This window comes from Aquarana catesbeiana, linkage group LG06 (assembly GCF_042186555.1).
Source record: "Aquarana catesbeiana isolate 2022-GZ linkage group LG06, ASM4218655v1, whole genome shotgun sequence".
Classification (NCBI taxonomy): Eukaryota; Metazoa; Chordata; class Amphibia; order Anura; family Ranidae; genus Aquarana; species Aquarana catesbeiana.
Genome location: NC_133329.1, coordinates 380,846,832 through 380,873,899, shown reverse-complemented (window position 1 = coordinate 380,873,899; position 27,068 = coordinate 380,846,832). Strand labels below are relative to the sequence as shown.

Genomic DNA, 27,068 nt, shown 5'->3' with positions numbered 1-27,068 from the left:
CACTAGGGATCATGGATTTAACTGTTCAGAAATCTATGATGGACTATCTGGGCCTTGTTGTTAGTTATGGAATGTTGGACTGACAGTCTTGGTAATACTAATACACCTGCCTTGACGTTAAGCACGAGCATATTGGAGAAAGGAGACAAACGCTTTTGACAGCAGCAATCATCTACGAAGACTTATCCACTGATTAGCAGCTAAACTGTTGGTGCCACCTGCTTTGGTGGTCAGTTACCTGAACTGTTCCATCCACTATCACGGTCAAGTACCTGAATTGTTTTATCTGCCCTGATGGTCAAATGCCTGAACTGTCTGTAAAGTTCCATCTACCATGGTGGTCATGTGCCTGCACGCTTATGACTTGTGAGCTGCAATAGCCAGGAGGATGATATGAACTTTGTATTTTACAGTTCTTTCAGTTCTACAGTGTTGCAATTGCTGCGCTGCAGCTGCGATCTGGTAACCAGATGTCTAAGACTCTGCTGTCCATCACCAGATATGGAGGACTTTGACAAGCTTCTACTCTTTTAAACCCTTGGAAAGGAAGGTTGCCAGCGGGTATGATGTTCATAAATACAAATAGTGTAGTGCTTGTGTGTAAAACGTGATTCAACACGGATAACAGACAGAGGGTACTAGACCCCAATGATCACTTATAACAATAAAATTATTAAACACTGAAACTGGTGATAATAGTCCAGAAAAAGTTGAAGTGGAAAGTTGCTCAAAGGGTGGTTCAAAGTTCCATGTGAAATATATTCAAAAAAATCACAACGGTGAGCAGGGTGTGTAGTTGAAGTGAAAAGTACCACCACCAAAAGCAATGAGGCTTACCAGAATGTTTGAACCCACAAAAACGTATGCTCACTGAGTCAAACTGGCTTGTGTTGTGTGAACAACAAAATGAGACTGGACACTGGAATCCTCAGAAGGCTCAAACGAGAATGCCCGGCTGTCCTCAGGATGGTGGGTGACTGTACAGGTGTGTCTCATGAGGGATGGTAGCCGAATGAGCGTAGGTGCAGTAGATGGAATGAAGTGGGGAGAACAAAAAGGGGCTACATAGCGTAATGACATTTGGTTATGCAATAAAATTTAATGAAGTTAGAAAACTTACATTTAGCAGATAAAAACAGCGTTTTTTCTAAAAACAAATAGCGGCAGTGGAGTCCTGTCCGACGCGTTTCGTCTCCTTGGACATCGTCTGGGGTGTGCTAACGGCTTCTTCTATGGAGGCTTTCCTAGTAGACTGGATGATTTGATTGGTTACAGACTGGCTGGCAATTTGAGCTGGGAATTTTCTTTGGTTTTATTTTGCATACCATGCAGAGCTGCACCAGATTTTGCACTCTCAAATTTTAGTAAATCATCTTCACTGTGAGATTTGAATAACAATTTTGGGAGGCTCTGCAAACCACAGACAGGATAAGTGCAATAACCTTGGGGTACCTCCTGTCAAAATTAGGCTTTTCTTAGTTATCTTTTCCTCATACAGGATCACTTTAAACTTTTTAAAATCCAAGTCCTGGCTGAAAGTTTTGCAAATGTAATGAACATAAGTGGTAATTGATTTTAATTAGTTTGTGTTTATGCTACTAATTACAGACCCCCTCCTGTTTCCAAGTGAAAAGGGAGGGTGCTTTATTGCTGTAGTAACTGAGCTATGATAAAGGCCCACTGAGGCTGAAATGTGTAAGCTATTGTTTATTTTATGGCAGGAGAACGTGAAATAAAGACTAAAGCCAGCCATATATGGATCGAATCTTGGCCGGTTCAGTAGGCACCAGCCCAGATTCCAGCAATCTATGGGCAGACTGATTGTACCCAAGTCGATCGACAACCAGCATGTTAGATTTTTAGCATGTGATTATTGCCACCGACTATAGCCGCTAGCAGTATTCACTGTTATATTTATTATTTAATTATCATAATATATTTTTTCACTTATAATTATAGTTATTACAACTAATTAAAGGTATTTTTTACTTTACTAGAAAGCAAATTTCGGTTATTGTGTAACATGAGAAAACAGATTTAATTGTGTTTACTATACTAGAATACCTGACGTTTTGTAACGTCCTCTCACACCTCCGCTATTGGCATTTTAATTGATAGAGATACTCACTGAGCCATCAGGAGGCTACTAAGAAGTAAAAGAGGACGGGGCCAAGCATGACTTTTACAGGAAAATCAAGTTCTGTAAATAACTCCAGTTGCTTATATTTTGGGATTATCTGACCATTCCGACATGCGGTTTTCACTGAAAAATAACCTGATTATGCATTTTCCCTGTCTGCTCAGCGTGCATTGTCCAGGTTTCTGACAAATTTATTTAAAGCTGGAACAGCTGAAGCACGAAGTGGCAGTGTGCCCAGAATAAGAGGAGACTGTTCTGGTGGATAAAGGTGATAGCAGCCACCACATGGGGAACTCTCAACTTTTAAAAGCACATAAAGGTTGACAGGTTGGCTTGAAACGTTAGCGGGATCTGACCATACAACGTGATCTATGGACATCTTACAAACAAAAGATCAGAAAACTGCCACAGTTCTAATGATGTCTAAAGTTTAACAAAAGATCCATGTTCAACTGGAACAAGGTTTTGATACAAAAATAAGATTTTCTGTTGATATGTGATGTTCAGTAAGTAGCAAAGTCCTGTCCCTAATTGTGACCTCCAGCGTCAGGGACAGCTGACATCCTTCTGTGTAGAGTGGGTTACAAGGCATGGCGAGTGTAATGCAAGATGAAAAGGTTGGGCGCCAGACACTTTTTGAATGCAAAGAGATTTATTGTCTTTTAAACAGAACTGTGGGGTTAGGGCCAGGACACCCTTAGATAGATACGATGTTAATTGTCAGACTACGAGACTTCTATAGACAGACAGCCGTACAGGAGAAGGCCTCCAGCCGGACACCACTTCTGTATAGGTAGAACCAGGGCCGTCTTTAGCGCAGGGCAAATGGGGCACTTGCCCTGGGCCCAATCTTTGTTGGGGGGCTCGCGCTAGCCGTGAATTGGGGCCCCGATCACAGCTTTGCAGAGTGCACAGAGGACACGGGAGGATGTATTCCTCGCTAGCCAGCTGAGAGGGGCGGGGCCGGGAGCTCCACTGATGCTCTGACCCCGCCCACGTGCAGCCTGTGTACTGGGAATAGAGCGCCTGTAGTGAGAGCCAGTGATCGGAGTGCGAGTGTCATTGGAGCTCCCGGCCCCGCCCCCTCTATACTGGCTGGTGAATACAGAGGTCCGGGGGCGGGGCCGGCAGCTCCAATGACACTCCCACTCCGATCACTGGCTCTCACTACAGGCGCTCTATTCCCAGTACACAGGCTGCACGTGGGCGGGGTCAGAGCGTCAGTGGAGCTCCCGACCCCGCCCCTCTCAGCTGGCTAGCGAGGAATACATCCTCCCGTGTCCTCTGTGCGCTCTGCAAAGCTGTCATCGGGGCCCCAATTCACGGGTGATGTGGGCCCAGGGCCCATCCAACAAAGCATCAGTGGAGCTCCCAGCTGCTTTAGTGAGAGCAGAGAGTGGAAGCCCAGTCTTGAATGTATGTAGTGAGTTTGGCTGGCCAGGTATGTCCTTACAACCATAAAATGCCTGACTGTTTAAACCCTGAGCTGTGTTATTCAACTGTAAAGCTGTGCGTTGCTTAAAGTTCTCTGACCATCTCCTGTATAATGTCTGCAGTCTCTGGTAATCTCCTGCAGTATGTCCACAGTCTCTGATTGTCTCCTGCAGTATGTCCGCAGTCCCTGATTGTCTCCTGCAGTATGTCCACAGTCTCTGATTGTCTCCTGCAGTATGTCCGCAGTCTCTGAGTGTCTCCTGCAGTATGTCCGCAGTCTCTGAGTGTCTCCTGCAGTATGTCCGCAGTCACTGGTAATCTCTTGCAGTATGTCCTCAGTCCCTGATTGTCTTCTGCAGTATGTCCGCAGTCTCTGAACCTCTCCTGTAGTATGTGTATTAATGTGCCCCTTTACTTGCTCAATTATTTGGGATTGCTCCACTGCTCAGTGAGAGGTAATGATGTGCATGAACCTCTAGCAACCAATCAGCAAACAGTAGTGATCTGCTTTAATCTCTAGCAACCAATCAGTAAGTGCTAATGATGTGCTGTAACCCCTAGCAACCAATTAGTGAGCGCTAATAATGTACATTAACCTCTAGCAACCAATCGGCAAGCAGAAATTATGTTTTGTAACCTCTAGAAACCAGCCATTGAGCAGTAATGATAGGCTGTAACCTCTGGCAAACAATTGCAATCGCTGCGTGATCTGCTGCAGTAAACTGATTTTGAGTCTACCTGCTATTTTTTGTATGTCTCAGAATGGAGGGGGGGCCCCAAGAAAATGTTTGCCCAGGGCCCAATCAAAATTAAAGACGGCCCTGGGTAGAACGCTGTCTCCTATGGCAACAATCTTGTAGAAGTTACTAACTGTAATTGTATCCAACTATTTGCAACACGAACAGTTCTCAGCTTACTCCACAATCACTCGCTGTGGGTCTTCACTCAATGAGCTCCCAGTCTCTCTCACTAGACTTCAAATCCAATAGCCACTGGATCCCCTGAGCTCGTTCACTGTTAGCACTCATTATCTTCCTCAAGCGTCGCCCCCGCTTCCCTGCTGGGTCCCTGGCTTGGCACTCACAGATACTCTTCAAGCGCCACCCCTGCTGACACGCTAGGTCCCTGGCTTGGCACTGATGCTCTGCAAGCATTACCTCTGCTGTCCCGCTGGGTCCCTGATTGGCACTTGCTGAAGTTTTGCCACTTCTTCACCATCCGCGGCTTGTGAGAAGTCTGCTGTGGTACTGGCCTCAGCTTACTCACAGTGGTCTCCGGTAAGAAGGTGGATGGTCCCTTACTGGCGACAGCTTCCCCTCTAGCTTCGACCACAACTGTTAATTCTGGTTGGACTACAAACCCGCAGTCCCAACCCTACGGCTGCGCTCCTGCTTCTGGATAGGCCCTCAGACAGCCTAGCAGCCAGATGTCCCTAGGGTAGGCCTCAGGCTTACGGCCTAGCAGCCCGGGGCAGCATGACACACGTCCACCCAGACAGCCGCCCAGGTGGCACAGAACCCCCATCACCTGACTCCAACCAAATAAATAGGTTCTCCCAGCAGGCCAAGGGACCAAGAAAATCCCTGCCCATTGGCTGAGACACCCTAGTCATTCCTAATCTGCCCTTGCTATGCCCTTGTCTTATCCAATGTCACCAGCTACAGTGCCACCTAGTGACAGAAGAGAAAAGTGCAGCAAGTCCAGAATTAGGGGGAAATCAATTGATCTCCTAACAATTGGCCAAGGCAACTATCGTCTGGCAACTAAATTTAAAAGCAGCCCTGCCTAAGCATCAGTGTGCTACAAGTAACTGGGCTGAGTTTGAGTAAATACTTGATATATTAGCAAACTTATAACAAGCTGCTTAAAGCAACAATAGGGGTTGGTTTAGTAAAACTGGAGAGTACAAAATCTGGTGCAGCTGTGCATAGTAGCCAATGAGCTTCTAACCTCAGCTTATTTAATTAAAGTGGTTGTTACCTTTCAAACCCCTTTCAATGGCAGCCCCTCTGTTTTATCCAGGGATAATGCACTCTATTGTTTTTTTATAAAAGAAGCCTCTAAATACTTTTTGCAGCTACACTCAGGCCGGTCGCTTGGTCGCTCGGCCCCTCCCGCTGTAGCCCTGGATCGGAGTAGCAGAGCGGCCGGGAGTCACGTGACTAGGGCTGCAACTAACGATTATTTTCATAATCGATTAGTTGGCCGATTATTATTTTGATTAATCGATTAATCGGTTAATAACCTTTAAAAAAAGTGTGGTGTATAATTTAGTTAATATGTAAAGTTTAAAAAAAAGGCAATTTATTCTGAAATATCTCTATGCAGTAGTAAATGTAAATAACCAACTATATGGTTAGGGAGCAAAATCTCTAATCTACTCTGAGAATAACAGACAGAAGAGATATACTGTATATACTATTAGAGGAGATATACTGTATATATACTATTAGAGGAGAGATAGTATATACAGTATATATCCTCTAACAGTATATTAAATGGTGAACCTGGTAAATATCATCAGACTCAGAGATCATTTTTTTTTTTATTTTCATAAAACAAACAAACAATATCTTCCTTCAAAAAAATGTCATTTTAAGAATGTTCGTTCAATTTTCTAATCGTTAGTAGAGTCAAGTCGACATTCATTTTCATCCACAGTGATGGGAACATTTGGAAATAATAGAAAACTTCTTGGTCAAAGGAATTTTCAGACAGTGTATGTGGTTTTCGTTCAGAAGTTAAATTCATTTTAAAAACAGACTGTTAAAAACAAGTGAAAATGTAATGAAATGAAAAATTCTTTCATTCAGCGACAAAGATTTTTCGTATGAACATTCTCGTCTGAAAATTGATCCGTGTGGCCAGCATAAGGCTCAGTACACACCTATGCAGTTTGCTTTTGATCTGTTTCTGCAGTGCTTTTTGCTGTGCGTTTTGATTTTTTGCGCACATGATTTTGCATTTTTTTTGGACAATTTGTTGTTGGGCAGATTAAAAAACACAAATTGCTGCAAAAACGCATTACATGTTTTTCTGGAGCTTCTCCATTGAAGTATATTAGTATATTGATCCAAAAAAGCTCTGTTTTGTGTTAAAAAAAAAGCCCCTGACCCTTTCCAAATATGCAGCGGCTGAAAAAAGTATAGTTACAGTAGAGATTATTTGCTCTTTTTGTATTATAAAGGGCTCATTTTAGTTTTTTTAACCCTGTTATGTTACTGGGCGATTAATTGATTATGAAAATAGTAATCGATTGATTTAATAATAATAGTATAATAGTTGTTTCAGCCCTACACGTGACCGGCCTGAATGTAGCTGCAAAAAAGGTATTTAGAGTCTTTGTCTATACAAAAAAAACACTTATACGGTGCATTATCCCTGGATAAAGCAGAGGGGCTGCCAGTGACAATTTGTTAAACTTTTTTTAACCAATGATAGGGGCAGGGGGAGCGATACACAGACATGGAGCTGACAGGCAGAGGGGGGGGGGCGAGACACAGATATGGAGCTGACAGGCAGAGAGGGAGGGAGGGAGGGAGGGGGGAGAAGAGGACAGAGGTAAGCTGCGGATGGGGGAGGCACGCTAACTGACCACAGTAGTCAGGGCTCAGCAGCCATGATTATCGTGATCAGGACACAGAAGGGGACAAGAAATTGGCAGGTTCATCCAGATTTTTTACAGATTAGAGAGGGACAGGTTAGACAGCACAAGCACTGTGCTGTTTAACCTGCTATAAGGGAACAGAAGATCACTTTTTTATTTTTATTTAGGATTACAAACACTTTGAGCTTTGACAATAAAGCCTGGAAGCTGATTGGTTTCTATGCAGAGCTGCGCCAGCTGTCTGATGGAAACTAACCGCCTGTCCATTTCTATCCGACTGTCATCCGATCTTCTGGATGAATGGGGAACGAATCCCCCATCCGCCTGTTTTTAGCAGACAGGATCGGGTGTCGGCGGGTGAGAGCAATGAATGGTTCAGTAAGGTCCACCTGAAAAACTGACAGGCAGACCTGATCGGTCCATCAGTGTGAAAGGAGCCTAACAATAATAATGGCAACACAATAATGTATTCAATAATACTTTATTAATAATAATATAACAGTGTAATAAGTAATCAAAAATAATTTGATATGATAATATTAATTATGGCAATGCAGTAACATAATCAATAATCCATTAATAATATTTTAATAATTGTTTAATAATACAATATTAATACAATTATTGGCAATGCATTAATATATTGAATTATACTTTAATGTAATAATAAATCATTCCAAAAGGTGTTTAAATTAATAACGTGAAAAATGGTGCATTACACCCTACGTGAAAATTTAAAACGTGGCGCTCTCTCCAGAAAAAATATATATGTATATATATTTTATATATATTCCCACTTTTTAAAGTAGGTGACCTAATCTAATGAACACACCAGTGTATAAAAAATAAATAATGTATACACCTAAAGTAATAAACCAAATGAAATAAAATAAAAACACCATATACAATACAGTACATAAAGTGACTCAGTGTTGTTATTACTTATGATCCATTGTGTTAATCCCTACACAATCGTGGAATGTACACAGTATATAAAATAATATTAAAAATAAATAATTAATTAGATGTCACACAGTGATTGTGTAGTTGACAAAAAATCTGTAAAATATATTCTTATACAAATATTCTATAAAAATTAACTCTTGTGCAAAAATGTCCGTGATCGTGATCAAAAACATCAACTGTGCCACTGCAAGTCCTCTATCTTCATGAAGTGTATTAATCCTTCCACCACACCTATGTGTCCAGTGCTCCCTCTCCCAATAGACAGTTTCTCACCAGCTCCTTATGCCTCCACTCTCGTGTGAGGCTATAAAGCATAAACGTTCCCAGGCTGCCAGTAAGGGATAAGTGTAATCCATCCAGGGATGCGCTCCATATAAAAATGAAAGAGAACTCCCAATAGTGTGATACCGTAAACTTTTAATAACACACTCTTCAAAATACACTCCAAGAAAATCACTCACATTGTAAAACCAATAAAACAGCACAGCAAATTCCACAGCAATCCGTAAACAGCAATACCAACACAGCAATCTGAAGCAGTTTTCCTAGGGGGTATGCGGTCACGGCGGACCCTGCCACAGCTGGCGTGCAAGAAGTCTTTCTCACCCTCTCCTCGCTTGCCTGTCCAATGGCCCCACCGTTTTTCCCAATAGGTTAACTTCAGAACTTGCTTCCTCCCGTCACTAGTACTTAGTGTTTTATCCTTCGCTCGGCCACGTCCCCGACATGTTTCGCTACACCTGTAGCTTAATCATGGGATAGCTGTGCTGTTTTATTGGTTTTACAATGTGAGTGATTTTCTTGGAGTGTATTTTGAAGAGTGTGTTATTAAAAGTTTACGGTATCACACTATTGGGAGTTCTCTTTCATTTTTATATGGAGCGCATCCCTGGATGGATTACACTTATCCCTTACTGGCAGCCTGGGAACGTTTATGCTTTATAGCCTCACACGAGAGTGGAGGCATAAGGAGCTGGTGAGAAACTGTCTATTGGGAGAGGGAGCACTGGACACATAGGTGTGGTGGAAGGATTAATACACTTCATGAAGATAGAGGACTTGCAGTGGCACAGTTGATGTTTTTGATCACGATCACGGACATTTTTGCACAAGAGTTAATTTTTATAGAATATTTGTATAAGAATATATTTTACAGATTTTTTGTCAACTACACAATCACTGTGTGACATCTAATTAATTATTTATTTTTAATATTATTTTATATACTGTGTACATTCCACGATTGTGTAGGGATTAACACAATGGATCATAAGTAATAACAACACTGAGTCACTTTATGTACTGTATTTTATATGGTGTTTTTATTTCATTTGGTTTATTACTTTAGGTGTATACATTATTTATTTTTTATACACTGGTGTGTTCATTAGATTAGGTCACCTACTTTAAAAAGTGGGAATATATATAAAATATATATACATATATATTTTTTCTGGAGAGAGCGCCACGTTTTAAATTTTCACGTAGGGTGTAATGCACCATTTTTCACGTTATTAATTTAAACACCTTTTGGACAGATTGTACTTACTAAGTGGCAGCTATAGGGAGATTATACCAACCAATAATTATCATTATTTAGGTTGACTCACCGAGGCGCAGTGGTGGTATACTAAGTATAGGGTGGCTAATATACCTAGGTGTACCGTTTATTGAATAATAAATCATTATTAATATTCTCTTAGATTGTACACTCTAACGAACAGGATCATTTGATTCCTACTGTATTAAATTGTATTGTAATGGTACTGTCTGCCCCCATGTTGTAAAGCGCTACGTAAACTGTTGGCGCTATACAAATCCTGTATAATAATAATAATAATAATAATAATGGGAATGCAGTAATGTATTCAGCAGGTTTTTGTTGACAGCTGGTTTGACTGTCTATATATCCAGTTTTTTTTCTTCCAGTTAGGTTATGCTTTAACATCCGTTATATGCAAATAATAGCAGAAGAATATATTTACATGCAACTGCAGCCAAGCAAAGAAATACACAGATGAAAAACAAATACATACTGTAGGACCCGTCTTACCTGTCAAATGTTTCATAAATAATTTGCAAATGCTTGTTTTGTGCCCATAATTGCTATATGACTGCAAAGCATTGGGGTTGATTTACTAAAACTGGAGAGTGCAAAATCGGGTGCAGCTGTGCATGGTAGCCAATCAGCTTCTAACTTCAGCTTGCTCAATTAAAGAGGTTGTAAAGGTCCAGGTTTATAATAAAAACAAAAAAAACAAAAAAAAAACATGTCATACTTCCGCTGTGCAGTTGGTTTTGCACAGAATGGCTCCTGATCCTCCTCTTCTGGGGTCCCTCCTGGGTGCTCCTGGCTCCTCCTCTTCTCGAGTGCTCGGTCGAAGAAACGCTGTCCTACGGGACTCCCGTGTCCTGCTGCTGCATCTGTTGACATAGACAGCAGGACTCAGCCACGCCCCCCCGGCGCCCACATCATTGGATTCGATTGACAGCAGCGATAGCCAATGGCTGAGCTCAGGGACAGATAGGGGGTGGGGGGGCAACGGGGCAATTGCCTCCTCCCGAAAATATTACTGACTCCAGTCCCGAGTCTCTCTCTCTCACTTCAGTATCATTAGGGGCACCAAGAGAGAGACCCTGTCTTCACACCATGCTGGTGCCTCTAGAAGATGGAGGGAGGAGGTGGGAGGAGCTGCGTTGCTGGCTTGGCCTCTAGTCTTCCCTGCACTGGTTGCTGGCGCCTGTGCCGCCTGGCGTCTAGCAACCTGTGATGTCAGTCACTTAGGGGCCGCTGCTGAGGAGGAGGAGAGCCCCAGCATTCAGAGCGGTGCTGCGAAATGTATTTCACCACAAGGACTTTTTTTTTTTTTTACTTTTACTTTTATGATGTCTGCGGCAGATCTGGGAAATGTCATGGAAATGAGAAAGTGATTTTCATCTGCTTTTTCATTGATCTCTCTATTACTAGTGTGCTGCAGAATGCCGGTAGGAAGTGTACCACCAGTGTACCTGTTTGCAGACTGTGGTTGTCAGTCATTATTTATTTATGCCATTATTTATGAAAAAAAAAAGCTGCCCTTTAGGCCATTTTTTTTTTTTTTTTTTTTTGCGATACTGCGCTGCGTTGCTTTAACTGACAGACATTTGCTCGGTCATGCAACGCTGTACCCAAGTAAAATTGATGTCCTTTTTTTCCCCACAAATAGAGATTTCTTTTGATGGTATTTGATTACCTGTGCAGTTTTTATTTTTTGCGCTATAAACAACAAAAGACCGACAGTTTTGAAAAAAAAAAACAATTTATGCCAATTTGTATTCTACTAAATATTTTTGGTAAAAAAAAAATCCCAATAAACGTATATTGATCGGTTTGCACAAAAGTTATCGCGTCTAGAAAATAGGAGATAGATTTATGTTATTTTTATTTATTTATTTTTTACTAGAAATGACGGCGATCAGCGTTTTTTAGCGGGACTGCAATTTTGCAGCAGACAGATTGGACACCTAACTGACACTTTTTTGGGGACCAGTGACACTAATACAGTGATGAGTGCTAAAAAAATGTGCACTGTTACTGTACTAATGACACTGGCTGGGAAAGGGTTAACAGCGGAGGGGGGGGGGGGGGGGATCTGTATCTGTATTGCTGTGGAGGCACTCAACAGGAGGGAGGGGCCAGGAGCGCCAAAGAGGGACCCGAGAAGAGGAGGATCTGGGCTGATCTGTGCAAAAGCATTACACAGAACAGGTAAGTATAACATATTTGTTTTTTTTTTATAGAAAAAAAAAACTAGACTTTACAATCACGGTGAAGGTGGAGCAATTTGGCCCCTGAAACACAATGGCCGCGTTATATGTGACTCGTTATTTGGACTTATTTACCATTTGGTCCAGTGCTCTTTTCTATTGTTTATTCTTCAAATTGGTTCTAAGGGCAGAATGATTTTTTTTACCTTACAGTGATATTAAAGTCTCGTTTTTTTATTTATTTTTAAATAAATAGTATGTATGAATGTGAGTTAGGGACCTTAGATTGTAAGCTCCTTGAGGGTAGGGACTGATGTGAATGTACAATGTATATGTAAAGCACTGCGTAAAATGACGGCGCTATATAAGTACCTGAAATAAATAAAATAAATAAATAAATAAGAAACATGTTATACTTACCTGCTCTGTGCAGTTGGTTTTACACAGAGCAGCCCAGATCCTTCTCTTCTCGGGTCCTTCACCGGCGCTTCTGGCCCCTCCCTCCTGCCGAGTGCCCCCACAGCAAGCAGCTTGCTATGGGGACACCCGATCCGCTGCTCTGTGTGTCCATTCAGATACAGAGCTGCGGCTCGGCCCCGCCCCTCTCTCTGCTCAATGGCTCACTGACTTTGATTGACAACAGCGGGAGCCAATGGCGCCACGCTGCTGTCTCAGTCAATGAGGAGGCTGAGTCCTGGACAGCCGAGCCTCTTGTGCAACATCGCTGGATCAAGATGGGGCTCAGGTAAGTATTAGGGAGGCTGAGAGGGCTGCTGCACACAGAAGGCTTTTTTTATCTTAATGCATATCATAGAATGCATTAAGATTAAAAGAAAAAAAACCTCCTGCCTTTTAGAATCTCTTTAAAGCACTTTAAAGCATTCTATGCATGCAGCTCCCCCTCCCCTAAATATTTTCCTAAGCCTCATCTTGATCCAGTGATGTGCTCAAGAGCAACGGCCCTCTCCCTGCTCATTGGCTCAGAGACAGCAGCGGGCCATTGGCTCCCGATGCTGTTAATCACAGCTGGAGGAAGCTGGGGTGGGACCGAGCTGCGCTCTGTGTGTCAATGAACGGCTTGGAAGCGAGCATGCACAAGTGCCCCCATTGCAAGCAGCTTGCTATGGGTGCATTCAGTGGTGGAAGGAGCCAGGAGCGCCGGCAGATGATTCTAGAAGAGGAGGATCGGGGCTGCTCTGTGCAATGACACAATGGCACTCTTCTTTCTCCTTGGCTCCTGGTCTTGTCTCCTTCCTCCAGTCTGAGTTCTGCTACATGCAGGAATGCAAGGGGCTAATACCAAGTCATATTCAGGTTTAACTGCAGTAACCGCTAGCCGACCAGCCGCCGCAGTTATACTCCTTTAAGACGTCACAGCAGGCGTGGTCGCCATGACCACCGGGCACACACGATCGCTCGTGACAGAGCGAGAACCGGGATCTGTGTGATCGCCCCCTAGTGTTAACCCCTTCCCTGCCAGTGACATTTATACAGTAATCAGTGGCTATTTTTAGCTCTGATCACTATATGAATGTCAGTGGTCCCAAAAAAAGTGTCAAAAGTGTCCGATCTGTCCGCTGCAATGTTGCAGTCCTGATAAAAATCGCAGATCGCCGCCATTACTAGTAAAAGAAAAAAAATTTATAAAAATTACATAACTCTATCCCTATTTTGTAGACGCTATAACTTTTGCGCAATCAATATATGGTTATTGCGATTTTTTTTTTTTTTTTTCTTACCAAAAATATGTAGAAGAGTACATATAGGCCTAAACTAATGAAGACTTTTTTTGGATATTTATTATAACAAAAAGTACAAAATATTGATTTTTATTTTTTTTTTTCAAAATTGTGTTTTTGTTTTGGTTTTTTTTGTTTATAGTGCAAAAAATAAAAACCGCAGAGGTGATCAAATAACACCAAAAGAAAGCTCTATTTGTGGGGAAAAAAGGACATAAATTTTGCGACCCTGCAATTGTCGGTTAAAGCGACGCAGTGCCAAATAGCAAAAAATGGCCTTGTCAGGAAGGGGGCAAATCCTTCCGGGGCTGAAGTGGTTGAAAAAAAAAAAAAAAAAAAAAAAACCAGAGCTGCATTAATTTGTGTCTTTCGTGTTGTTTTTTTTTTTTTAAATCTGGGAATATAAGAGTGGATTTCCAGTGACTACACTAGCTGAATTGGGGGAAATAGAGATTTTGACTAAGGAATACATGAAAAAAAAAAAAACGAAATGTGACATTTTTCTGAAGTCCAAATTTTTTTCAGCTTTCCCATGTTAGTAGTATGATTATCACGGTGGAAATGTTTCTGAAAACTTTATAATGCGGTGTACAATGGACAATTTATTGATTTCGCCACCGCCACTCTATCGAGACGTCTTACCGAGAGCAAGACAAAGGAACAAAAAAGCCGGACTCGAGAGTGATCAAAGCAAACCTAATAATTGTACAATTTGATATTTTCTTCTCCTAGGTGGCTGTTCTCCAAACTCTCAACCCGCTGCAGCTCGGTACTGCGACCCGCCATGCAGAAAACCATTTTCTTACTGTATGCAGGTAACCTACTTATAAGCTCACATTATATAATCAGCACAATTTCAGAAACATTATCCCTGTACCCACCATATAATGTAGGTTTGGGCGGTGTTTCGTTTTGAAGGGATACACTGCCACCTAGAGGATATTTTATTGCATTGCAGTGAAATGTTATCTTTATGTGAACTGTAGGGGTCTGCCAGACCACCTTCTGTAAAGCTTAGTTGTCTGGCTATGATGCTGACTGTCTGTCTTTGACATTTTCTAAGTTGCTGACCTGGAACATATCTGCTGATCAGAAAAGTCGAAGAAAGTCAGATGTCTTTATGTTCATGGTTGTTCTGCAGTGGCGGCTGGTGCTCAAAATTTTTGGGGAGGGGCGTAAAAAATTTTTGAAAAAAAATCATCATTTGCAGCCACTGTGCCCATCAAACGCTGCCACTGTGCCCATCATATTTTGCCAGAGTGCCCATTAAATGCTGCCAGTGTGCCCATCATATTCTTCCAGAGTGCCCATTAAATGCTGCCAGTGTGCCCATCATATTCTGCCAGAGTGCCCATTAAATGCTGCCAGTGTGACACCCCCCCCCCCCCCTGCCCGGCACTTACCCTGTCTTGGTGGGGCAGCGGGTGACAGCGACGAGCGGGGTCCTTTGTGCGTCTCCTGCCGTCCTCATCTCCCGTCCTCTCCTCCTGATAGGCGTCCAATAGCGGCGCCTGTCCTTTCAGCCAATCAGGTGACAGGTAACAGACCTGAGCACCTGATTGGCGGAGAGGCGGTTTAGTGTTAAGAGAATATGCATTCGCTTTTCTAACACAGCTGAGTGAACGACGCTCGCAGGTCACTTTTTTTGATGCCTATTAGAGCCTATGGCTTTAATTAGGTGCTTCAAAAACACCCCCGCCACTGTAATGCAGGCGCCCGGCTCCCGAAAAGGGGCCGGGCGCCTGAATAGTGGGTAGCAGCGGTGGCCATAGATATCTATCTGTTGGTGATAGAGGGGGTGGCAGGATAGAGGGGGCGGCGCCCGTGTGCCCTCATGGACACACCGCCAGGTCCGCCACCGTATGTTCTGGGTTTTTGGCTCAAAGCGCTGAAAGTAGTACTAAAGCCTAAACATTTTTATCTTAATGCATTCATTATTCATTGCATTAAGATTAAAAAAAAACACCCGCTTTATGATCTACCCTCCTCCCCACCCCCTCCGCAAACACTTACCTGGCTTCATGTCACAGCACCCTTTACTTCCTGCTAACACAGAAGAAACTGAGGGCTGCGGAGCCATAGGCTCCATCTCCTGTTAGTCAAACTCCTGTAAGGAGGCAGCAGGGGTGTGGATTACCCACGCTGTGTGTGTCTATGGACACACACAGCCTGGCTCTAGCACCTGGCTTGTTACAGGAGGCACCAGCAGGAGGGGGAACAGGACAGTGCTGGCAGGGGACTAGCAAAAAATGAGGAAAGCAACCTTTCTGCATAATATTGTTGCAGAGAGCTGGTAAGAATAAGCACTTTTGTATTTTAAAAAAAAATAGCCTTTAGTATCACTTGAAGCAAAAGGGTTAAAATTCAACTCCGGGCTAAATTGAAAAAAAAAAAAAGTAAAATTGGTGCAGCAGAAAAAACAAAAAAGGCAGGGATGAGAGCAATACTCACCTCCTCATTTGGCTTTGATTCCTGCAGTAATAATTCTCACAGCCTAGATGCCCTCAGTCTTCTTGGTTGACTGAAAATGAAAACTAAAAGTTAAAGTATTTGCATGTAAAATCGGTGGCACTTACCCCATCACTGGCGGCTTCCCCTGCTCGGCGGCTGCCTCCCGTTCTGCTCTCACGGCGGCGGTGGCTTCCATTTCCTCCCTCCTCCTCTGCGGCCAGTTGTAGGACTTCTCTTTTTGGACAATCCGAAAACTGGTCTCACACCCGCTTCTGGTTGGCCGGATTGAGGATCGAGATGCAAACCATCTATGGCCGGAGTTAGGCTGGCCAACCATGAGTCATTTTTTTCATTCAACCAGCAGGTTAAATGACAGAAAATGACTTGATTCCCCAGCGGGATGGGGAAATCCCTTCCACTGAGCCTTGGTATTTTGATTGTGGGCAGGCTCCCCCCTCAGAATACACTGATAATCACTGCTGGCGAATGCAGGCTGGTTGCACACAAATTGATCTATAGATTAACTTGTGAACAACCAGCCTGCCCATACAAGGATCAAATTCGCCTGGTGTCTACTGAACCGGTGGAATTTCAATCCATGTATGCCCAACTTTACAGTAGTCTTTGCTCACACTCAACTTTTCAATGCTAGGTGGCCGGGGACACTGCCAATAGAGTTGTATTGTGATAGAAGGTACAGCAGAGCAGAATCATTGTACTAATTGAAGGGCATCATGTATGTGTCCTATGCAAATGTGGTTGCTGCTTGTACATATGCTATGTGGCTGGAAGTCATCCATCCAAATGATTGCGTTCAGGTGTTTCCAGTGAAGGGTACTGTTAATACCACAACATACAAAGACATTCTATCTAGACAATTGTGCACTTCCAACCTTGGAACAGCAGTTTGGGGAAGGTCCTTCTCTATTCCAGTATGGCTGTGCCTCCATAAATACATGCTTTGATGAGTTTGGTGTGGAGGAACTCAAGTTTCCTGCACAGAGCACTGACCTCAACTCAAACAATCACCTTTGGGATGAATTATAAGCCAGGTCTTCTCATCCAACATCAGTACCTTGCCTCACAAATGTTCTGTTGGCTAAATGGACACAAATTTCACAGAATATCTCCAAAATCTTGTGGAAAGCCACCCCAAGAGAACATAGGCTGTCACAGCTGCAAAGAGGGGGCCATCTGCATATAAATGTTAATAGTATTTTGAAAAGGCTCATATAGGTGTGAAAATCAGGGGTGATATAGTGTATATACAGTAATTACAAAGGGGTAAAATTATAAAAAATGGAGCACTCAGAATCTGGTGCATGGTAGCCAATCGGCTTCTAACTTTAGCTTGTTCAATCAAGCTTTGACTATTAAACCTGGAATCTGGTTGATTTCTATGCATATCTGCACCAAATTTAGTAAATCTCCCCTAAAGTGTATGTACTAGAGTACTAAAAAGAATAAAGCGCATGGAAAGGTCACTAAGAAAAGTTCTTAAACTGATCACATAATATCTATCTATCTATCTATCTATCTATCTATCTATCTATCTATCTATCTATCTATCTATCTATCTATCTATCTATCTATCTATCTATCTATCTATGTAGTAAAATAGAAACCTTTAAGCTAGAAATGACGGGTCCCTTATCATAAAACGTTTAGAATTTGGTTTACAGAACAGGGGTGCACTGACTTATCAGGGCTCAAACAATAGCAATCAGACAAAACTTTCTACCTGCCCAGTCCTATTCCCTATAGATATGGTTTAGCTGGCGATATCTAAAATTGCCCCATAGAAATTTGTTGTTTTTAGACACATCGGAAGCTTTTTAATATCTGTGGGCACCTCTGCAATTTATAGTTAAAGCTGTTGTATTTGTTACCTTGTAGACTTCAATAAATCTCGATTCAACCAAAATTATAAAATTATAAAATTATCAAAGGAATCAGTCAACTGATTCCTTTGATTTCCTAACCTACTCTACAGAAATGAAAGTTGGATTCTGTTGGGTGAAGAAGAGAAGTTGATGACATCCTGTTACAGTTCTACTGCAGGCAACTTTGTTGGTCAGTAGAGGACCTCTTCAAGCCCAGGCTTGTGGGCAAAATGCTTTAGAAAAGGAAGTCTCATAAGGGGGCTACTTGCTTGTTTACCTAGACCAGGGGTCTCCAAACTTTCTAAACAAATGGGTAGTTAATTGTCCTTCAGACTTTAGGGGGGTCGGACTAAGGTTGGTGGGAGTAGAAAATGTCCTGGCATCTAGTGGGAGTAAACTATGCCCTATCTTTGGTGTCAGTGGGAGAGCTAGTGCCTCCTCATCGATGTCAGTGGAAGGAATAGTTCCCAGTTGTTGGGATCAGATGGAGGAATAGTGTCCCATTGTTGGTGTCAGTTGGAGCAATAGTGCCCCATCGTTGGTGTCACTGGAAAGAATTCTGTCCCATCATTGGTGTCAGTGGGAGGAATTATGCTCCATCGTTGGTGTCAGTGGGAGGAATTTGTTCATTTTGATGGTGTCGGTGGGAAGAATAGTGCCCCATTTTTGGTGTCAGTGACAGGAATTACAGGCATACCCCACTTTTAAGTACACAATGGGGTTTATTTACTAAAGCTGGACAGTGCAAAATCAGGCTCACTTCTACATAGAAACCAATGAGCTTCTAACCCCAGCTTGTTCAATCAAGCTTTGGGAAAAAAACCTGGAAGCTCATTGGTTTCTATGTAGAAGTGAGCCTGATTTTGCACGTTCCAGCTTTAAAGTGGGGTATGCCTGTATACCACATTTTTGGCGTCAGTGAGAGGATTAATGCCCCAAGGGCCAGATTAAGGCAAGCAAAGGGCTGAAGTTCGGAGACCGCTGATCTGATCTAGACCAATAAAGTTGCTAGCAATGTGAATTTTATAGGAGTTCCGCCAGCTTCTCTTTCTTCGCTGTTTGGCTTTCTGGGCTGAGGCACTCCCTGGTTTATGGCACTCAGTCCTTCTTCTGAACAGTGACCTGGCTTTTAGGCTTTCGAGTAGTGCGCACAACTTTTCGTGAATACAGTTTGCTGAAATACAGACTGCAATAGATTTTAATGTTGTGATTATTAGCTGATGTTGTCTGCCTTCCTCCCTATAGAGCGGAGTGTGTGGTTGCGAAGACGGGTACACACAGATCATGCGTTCTAGCGGTGTTCTGGACTACTGCGTGAAGGTTCCAGGCAGTGAATCCAAGAAAGCAGACGTGAAAACTTTCATTGGGAGGAGCAAACCTGTAGACTCCAATCTCCCCGAGATCTTCAACTGGTCTTTTCAGTTATTTGACCAAGGCAAGTACAAGAAGATGTATGGGAATGGGCCAGAGAAGAAAGCACAGGTTAGCCATCCACAGGAGTTCATCCCTGCCACCAGGGCAGGAAAAGAGGGGAGTTCTTGATACCAACAACCAATGAAACCTGAGAGTGTTTCCAACCTGCCCTACTCTGTTCAAGGCTAATGATGAACAGATTTTTTTTTTATTATTATTATTAAGGGAGTGTAGGGTTTTGTTTGGGGGAGGGTGTATTTAGGCTAGTTCTAGTTTCATTTTTTGTGTATTTGATTGGTATTTGTGTACGGTCACTTTACATCTTTTTAGTTTTACATTTTGTTCACTGTTTTTTTTTTTGTTTTTTTTTTTTTATTGGTTTGCTGTCTTTCTTTTCTGTAAAAAAAAAAGAAAACAGTAACAAGGGGCCCCTCTAAAGCACATGCACAGATAACCTCTAGGGGCTTTTTAAACCCTTCCCGCTGATGCAACACATATATGTGGCTCCACTGGACTGGGCTTTTTTCCACGGGGCCGCATATATGCGTATCCCCCTTTGTGCTGGGAGCCTGCCGCACAGAGATCGGGGTCTCACTGTGAACCCCTGGCCCTGTACTAACGATCGGAACATGGGACTCCCAATTGCAGGTCAACTAATCGCTGTGGTAGCCTCCGAATGAAGCCCGCCCCTGTGTTTCTCTCTCTGCGAATGGAGAGAGAAGATGCAATGGGATTAATTTACTAAAGCAAATACACTGTGTACTTTTCAAAGTGCAGTTGCACTCTGCAAGAGCAGTTGCTCCAGAGCTTAGTATATGAGGGAGAGCTCTGCTAACTTCCATCATCCAATCATGTGCAAACAAAAATGCTGTTTTTTTAAAAATTTTCCTTGCATGTGATTGGCTATTCTTTGCAAAGTGAAGCTTTACCTCATTTACTAAGCTCTTAAGCAACTGCACTTGCAGAGTCCAACTGCCCTTTGCAAAGTGCACAGTCTATTTGCCTTTAGTAAATCAACCCCTATGTATCTTTCTCTTTCCTTGCAGAGAGGAAAAAAAAGTGTGTGTAAAAAAATAAATAAATAAATATAAAGAAAGAAAAAAATACCTAGATCAAGGTTTGATCTAGGTTAGTGCCAGGGTTAGTGTTTGGGTCAAGGTCAGGGTCAAAGTTCAGGATCAGTATATTTTGGGCATTTTCTAATTTTTTTTTTTTTAATTAACATCAGTGTCAATGGGGTTGATTTACTAAAGCCAAATAGACTGTGCACTTTGCAAAGTGCAATTGCACTCTGCAAGTGCAGCTGCTCCAGAATTTAGTAAAAGCTCCACTTTGCAAAGAATACCCAATCACGTGCCAAAAAAAAAACAGCATTTGTGCTTGCACACAATTGGATGATGGAAGTCAGCAGAGTTGGAATTTGGTCTGGATGAATGGTGTCCTCAATGCTGGGAAATACAGGCATATACTTATCCATCATTCCATACCATCAGGGAGGCGTGATTGGCCTCAAATGTATTCTGCAGCACGACAACGACCCAAAACATACAGCCAATGTCTTTAAGGATTATCTTCAGTGTAAAGAAGAATAAGGAGTCCTGGACAGTGGCGGCTGGTGGTTTTTTGTTTGGGGGGGGGGCGGCAAACAACCCCCCCCCCAAACCCCTCCCGCCACTGTCTGCCAGTTCACCAGGACTTACTACATCGGCGGGCACATCGGGCTGGTGGACAGGCTGCGGCAGGCATCTGGCATCTGTCGTCTTCTCCTCTGAGATCACGGCGGCTATGGTTTTGCCCACTATAAATCCTATTATCCCTTGGGTGTTTTTGTACAAGCTATTTATTAACATTGTAAAAATCTGGTTGATATGATTTGTTTTTTGTTTTACAGATGGTCGGTTGAGTCTTTGGGTCTATGTTATGTGTGCAGGGAGTTTTCTTATCCTGGTTATCCTAATCATCATCTCTTACCTGGTCTGGTAAGTACTAACTTTTTAGGTAACAACAGCCAAAATTATAGATCTTGCCATTCGATTCAGGTTGAATTGAATCTGTAGAGGATAACTGAAGACCCATGCCTGCTATAGGGATGATGTATTGTTGCCTATCTCAAGCTAAAAGCCTTTTTGTTTAGTTTTCGTGGAGTAAGAAAAAGTTAAAGAAGAAGTATAGCCAAAGCTCATTTGGCTGTACTTCTCCTGTGGATCACAGGAGTGTAGTTCGTTCTGCACTTCTGTGACCCATTTTCAGCAGACAGCGGGCAGAAGCCTGCTGTCGGCTGACTTCACAGAGCCGGTCCAGGCTGAGGAAAGATCGCCACTATATGGTCGGGATCCACCCACATGCCTGGACTGCCACCGGGCTCAGCCTTTCAGCGAGCGCCTGAGCCGGCTGCTCCCACCCCCCCCCCACAGCCCAGCGCTCCAGTGAGTGTAGGGGGGGGACAGAGCAGACAGTGGTGAATGACAGTCAGCAGCTCTCTGCTCAGGGAGCTGTAAGAACCGAGCGATGCTGCACCGAGCGAGCCATGCTGCAGTCGCTCGGATCCCAGTGTCACAGACACACCATCTTGGGCACATCTCCATCCATCATAGCATAGAGCAGGAGCCCTGAAGAAGGGGGAGTTTTTGTTTCCTTGAAACGCGTTGGTTTTATCATACTCTACTATTTCCAATAAAAATGACCGTTCACCTTTTAATTACTTCTGATTGGATACTGGGCTTTCCTTTTACCTCACAAGAACCGAGCGATCGGCAGTGTTTGATCGTTCGGTTCTCAGTCTTAGAGCCGGTGGGGACCAATGCGGCATCCACCTAGGTAATGTCAGTTTTTTTTTTTCTGTGAGCTCACTTCCTGTTTCTGGACTAGAAATACATCATCAGGACAGGAAGGTAAGGATAGTTCTGAACTATCTTCCACTATAAGTGTTTTTGTTTTTATCTGTGTCCCTGTGGGAACATTTCACATCTCACTGCACAGATGGCGATAAAAACCAGAGAAAGGCTCTAACCCATTTTAGCTGGAGCTGGGCCTTAGAGTGTTTCTAAAGCCAAGATATTTCCTTCATTAAGGTAAAAAAAGGTCCCATCACTCTTACTTACCTACCTAATTACCTGAGTCCTATCTCGAATCCAGCACTGTGCCCATTTGCAGCGGCACCGGTCTTTGGTCCTCTCGTCAAAGGACACAGAGGCAGCAGTGGGAGTCACTGGCTCTTGCTGCTGTCAGTCAAATCCTGTAAGGAGGGAGAGGCGGGAGTGGCCCGGGCCAAGCTGTGTGTGTTTATGGACACACAGAGACTGGCTCGGGAGTGAGCCGCAGGTGTGCTCCCATAGCAAGCCTCTTGCTATGAGGGCACACAAAAAAGAGGAGGAGTTGAGAATGGTGGCGGAGGATCCCAGAAGAGGAGGAGGTTCGGTACCGCTCTAAGGCCACAATACCATTGCACTGAACAGATAAGTATAACATGTTTATTATTTTAATAAAATATAAAAAGATCCTTTACAACTGCTTTAACGTTATAAATAACATCCATTTTCTTCTTTCAGATTTGAATATAGTAGTTGTAATGTTTAAAATTAAAACTATATCTAAAACCAAGAATCAAAACTGAAATGCAGATTACCAGTCCAGATGTGGTGGCTACTAAGGATAAGCCGAACACCCCCCGGCTCGGTTCACACCAGAACTTGCGAACAGGCAAAAAATTCGGACAAACACGCGAACACCATTAAAGTCTATGGGACACGAACATGAAAAATCAAAAGTGCTCTTTTTAAAGGCTTGTATGCAAGTTATTGCCATAAAAAGTGTTTGGGGACCTGGGTCTTGCCCCAGGGGACATGGATCAAAAATGGCCGTTTTTTCGGGAGCAGTGATTTTAATAATGCTTAATGTGAAACAATAAAAATGAAATATTCCTTTAAATATCGTGCCTGGGGGGTGTCTATAGTATGCCTGTAAAGTGGCACAGTTTTCCCGTGTTTAGAACAGTACCACAGCAAAATTAAATTTCTAAAGGAAAAAAAACAGATCGTGGCTATAATGAATTGTCGGGTCTCGGCAATATAGATAAAACTCATTGAAAAAAACGGCATGGGTCCCCCCCCAGTTCATTACCAGGCCCTTTGTGTCTGGTATGAATATTAAGGGGAACCCCCCAATCAAAATTTTTTTTTAAATTGTGTGGGGGTCCCCCCGAATTCCATACCAGGCCCTTCAGGTCTGGTATGGATTTTAAGGGGAACTCTGTGCCAAAATAAAAAAAATGGCGTAGGGGTCCCCCCCCAAAATCCATACTAGACCCTTATCTGAGCACACAGTCTGGCAGGCCGCAGGGAAAGAGGGGGGGACAAGAGAGTGCCCCCCCTCCTGGACCATACCAGGCCCAGGACAAGGGCCTCATCCCCACAACCCTTGCTCGGTGGTTGTGGGGGTCTGCAGGCAGGGGGGCTTATTGGAATCTGGAAGCCCCCTTTAACAAGGGGACCCCCAGATCCTGGCCCCTCCATGTGAATTGGTAACGGGTACATTGTACCCCTGCCAATACACAAACAAAAGTGTCAAAAATAGTAAAAATGACAAGAGACACTTTGGGACAAGTCCTTTATTAAAAAATAAAAATGTCCCGCAATGTACATCCATCTCACGCTGCCCGATGGAACGAAAAAAGAAAAAAAAAAGCTGCACCAGCTCCGCCTCTATGGGAGGCTCCAGCCGAGTGACGCTTCTTCTCGATGACAGCTGTTATATAACTGAGGGGGGGCCACCCAGTGAGGCCACGTGACGTCAGAGAAAGGCGGGGTCACCCGTTTACATCACCGAGAGGCCCCGCCCTCAGCTATATAAGAACTGTCACAGAGAAGAAGCGTCAGTCGGCGAGAGCCTCCCATGGAGGCGTAACGGTTGCCCTTTTTTTTTTTTTTTTTCTTTTTTGGTCCATCGGGCGGCGTGAATTTACATCCATGGGACATTTTATTTTTTTATTTTTTAATAAAGGACTTGTCCCAAGCTTTCTCTTGTCTTTTTTACCATTTTTGACACTCTTTTTTTGTGAAATGGTAGGGGTACAATGTACCCCATTACCAATTCACATGAGGGGGAGGCCGGGATCTGGGTGTCCCCTTGTTAAAGGGGGCTTCCAGATTCCGATAAGCCCCCCAACTGCATACCCCCACAACCAAGGGTTTTGGAGATGAGGCCCTTGTCCCCATCAACATGGGGATAAGGTGCAGGTTGCGTGCTCGGATAAGGGTCTGGTATGGATTTTGGGGGGCCCCTATGACATTTTTTTTTTAATTTGACGCAGGGTTCCCCTGTTATGGATTTTAGGGGGACCCCAACGCAATTTTTTTTTTAATTTTGGTTCGGGGTTCCCCTTAATATTCATACCAGACCCAAAGGAACTGATAATGGACTGGATAATGGACCCATGCTCTTTTTTTTCAATGATTTTTATCTATATTGCTGAGACCCGACAATTCATTACAGCCGCGATCAGTTTTAAATGACATTTTTTCCTTTAGAAATTTAATTTTGCTGCGGTACTGTTCTCAACACTGGAAAAATGCGCCACTTTGCAGGCATACTATAGACACCCCCAGGCACAATATTTAAAGAAATATTTAATTTTTATTGTTTCACTTTAAGCATTAAAAAACTAACTGCTCCTGAAAAAACTACCGTTTTTAAAAAAAATGTTTGCATTGATCCATGTCCCCTGGGGCAGGACCCGGGTCCCCAAACACTTTTTATGACAATAACTTGCATATAAGCCTTTAAAATGAGCACTTTTGATTTTTCATGTTCGTGTCCCATAAACTTTAACGGTGTTCCGGCGGCTTTTGAATTTGCCTCAAACACTGCATATTGTTCGCTGTTCGGCGAACACCCGATGTTCGAGATGAACTTACGTTCGCCTCGAACATTGGGCTCATCCCTACTTGTAAGTGCCAGTCTTGCAATGGCTCATGAGACATGTAGAGTTTGATTTACTAAAGGCAAAAAGACTGTGCACTTTGCAGTTGCATTCTTCAAGAGCAGTTGCTCCAGAGCTTAGTAAATGAGCAGAAGCTCTGCTGACTTCCATCATCCAATCATGTGCAAGCAAAAATGCTGTTTTTTTTTTATTATTATTTTCCTTGCACGTGATTGGGTACTCTTTGAAAAGTGAAGCCGTACCTCATTTACTAAGCTTTGGAGCAACTGCACTTTGCAAAGCGCACAGCCTATTAGCCTTTAGAAAATCAACCCCACAGAGTCATGCTTGTAACGGCTGGTCTTGCAATGCTTCATGGGAAATATAGTTCCACAACAGCTGAAGGGCCGCAGGTTGCCCACCCTTGAGCTGGATGATGCTGGACATTCTCCAGCCAGGAAATGAAGCAAGCCCTGTCTGACTTGCTGCATCTCCCAATGCACACTGTGATATGCTCACAGTGTGCAGTGAAATCAGACTAAGCAAATTCAGGAGAGGAGCCTGTACTACTGGTAAGGCCAGAGTTGAGCATTAGATACTCCTATTTTTCCCCATTTCCCTGACCTTGTTTGCTAACCAACATTTGCCCCTTTCTTCATGTCCTACTCAAGTCGCATAAAGCTGAGTTCCTGTTTTCCTATCTCGATTTTTTTCCTTACAGCAGAAAGCCAAAAGTACCAAAAAGCCCATTTCCTCAACAAAAGCCGCTCACCTTGGCCTACGACGGAGATTTTGACATGTAAATTCGAAGCTACAACTCAGAATTGAAAAAAAAATCAGCTGCCTTAACCCCTCCTCAGTACAAAAATCACCTCTCCCCCCGAATTTCTACCAGGAGGATAAAACCACCACCGGCGTTCTTTTACCGAAGATTAGACTTTGATTGATGGTCCAACCTTTAGCTCTTCCATGGCGCCATCTCCCGGAGCTCATGTCCGTTCTTCAGAGCAGAGCTTTGGCTGCAGGCAGTTCTCACATCCTGAAATCTTATCTAATCTCATGAAATGCGTCAACAAACCCACCCGGATTTTATCTCTGTGTAATCTGTTGTGGATTTCAGACCTTGGAGATCTTTTACCGCATCCTAATTCATCGTCTCATTGGACAATCCCCCCCCCAGACTAGATGAACAATTGGTGGTGATTGGAGGGTAATAGAATCTCCTGTCCGTGTAATTGATTATAGTGGGCGTGGCTTCTCGGACCAGGATCAGAAGGCGGTTCTATGAAGTTGTATATTTTCTTGTAGATATTTGAACTGTTACCATTTGCACACCTGCAGAATCAGTTTTTTCTACATAAAATTTTGTGATATATTTATAACCCAACTTTTGTATCTAATGTACAAATCGGTCACGTCAATACACCTTTACCAGTGAAGCCTTCTGCTAACTACACCTAAAAGAATGAAACGATTATTGCCAATAAAAGTGGGAAATGTTGATGTGGCTTTTGTCTCCGTTTTGCTTTTCCTTTATTTGCAGCCATGGGAGAAGGATTAACCTTTTCGCTGCCAGAGTCTTTTCTTTTTTTTTCTTTTTTTTGCACACATTTAAAAAATCATTTTAGGCCTGAAGATTACACAAAAACCCCAAACATATATTTTCTGAAAGCACACACCCTGGAGAATAAAATAGTGGTAGTTGACATTTGTTTTTGTAACACAATATTATCGCAAAGGTCTAGGAAATGTAAAATTTCAGAAAAAAAAC

General features: G+C 43.0%; 1 protein-coding gene across 2 annotated transcripts in view; it reads left to right on the top strand.

Moving 5' to 3' along the window:
- Nucleotides 1–26,805, top strand: part of THSD7B (thrombospondin type 1 domain containing 7B) — an 807,368-nt gene extending 780,563 nt beyond the window's left edge. The window contains exons 26-29 of one of the 2 annotated variants that reach the window (XM_073634254.1): nt 14,366–14,448; nt 19,213–19,402; nt 21,272–21,359; nt 26,022–26,805. In XM_073634254.1, coding sequence (XP_073490355.1) covers nt 14,366–14,448; nt 19,213–19,402; nt 21,272–21,359; nt 26,022 — 362 coding nt within the window. In that variant the 3' untranslated portion in view covers nt 26,023–26,805. Of the gene's footprint in view, nt 1–14,365; nt 14,449–19,212; nt 19,403–21,271; nt 21,360–26,018 lie in introns of both variants that reach the window. The other variant, XM_073634253.1, reaches the window with a different exon arrangement.
- The last annotated feature ends 263 nt before the right edge of the window (nt 26,806–27,068 follow it).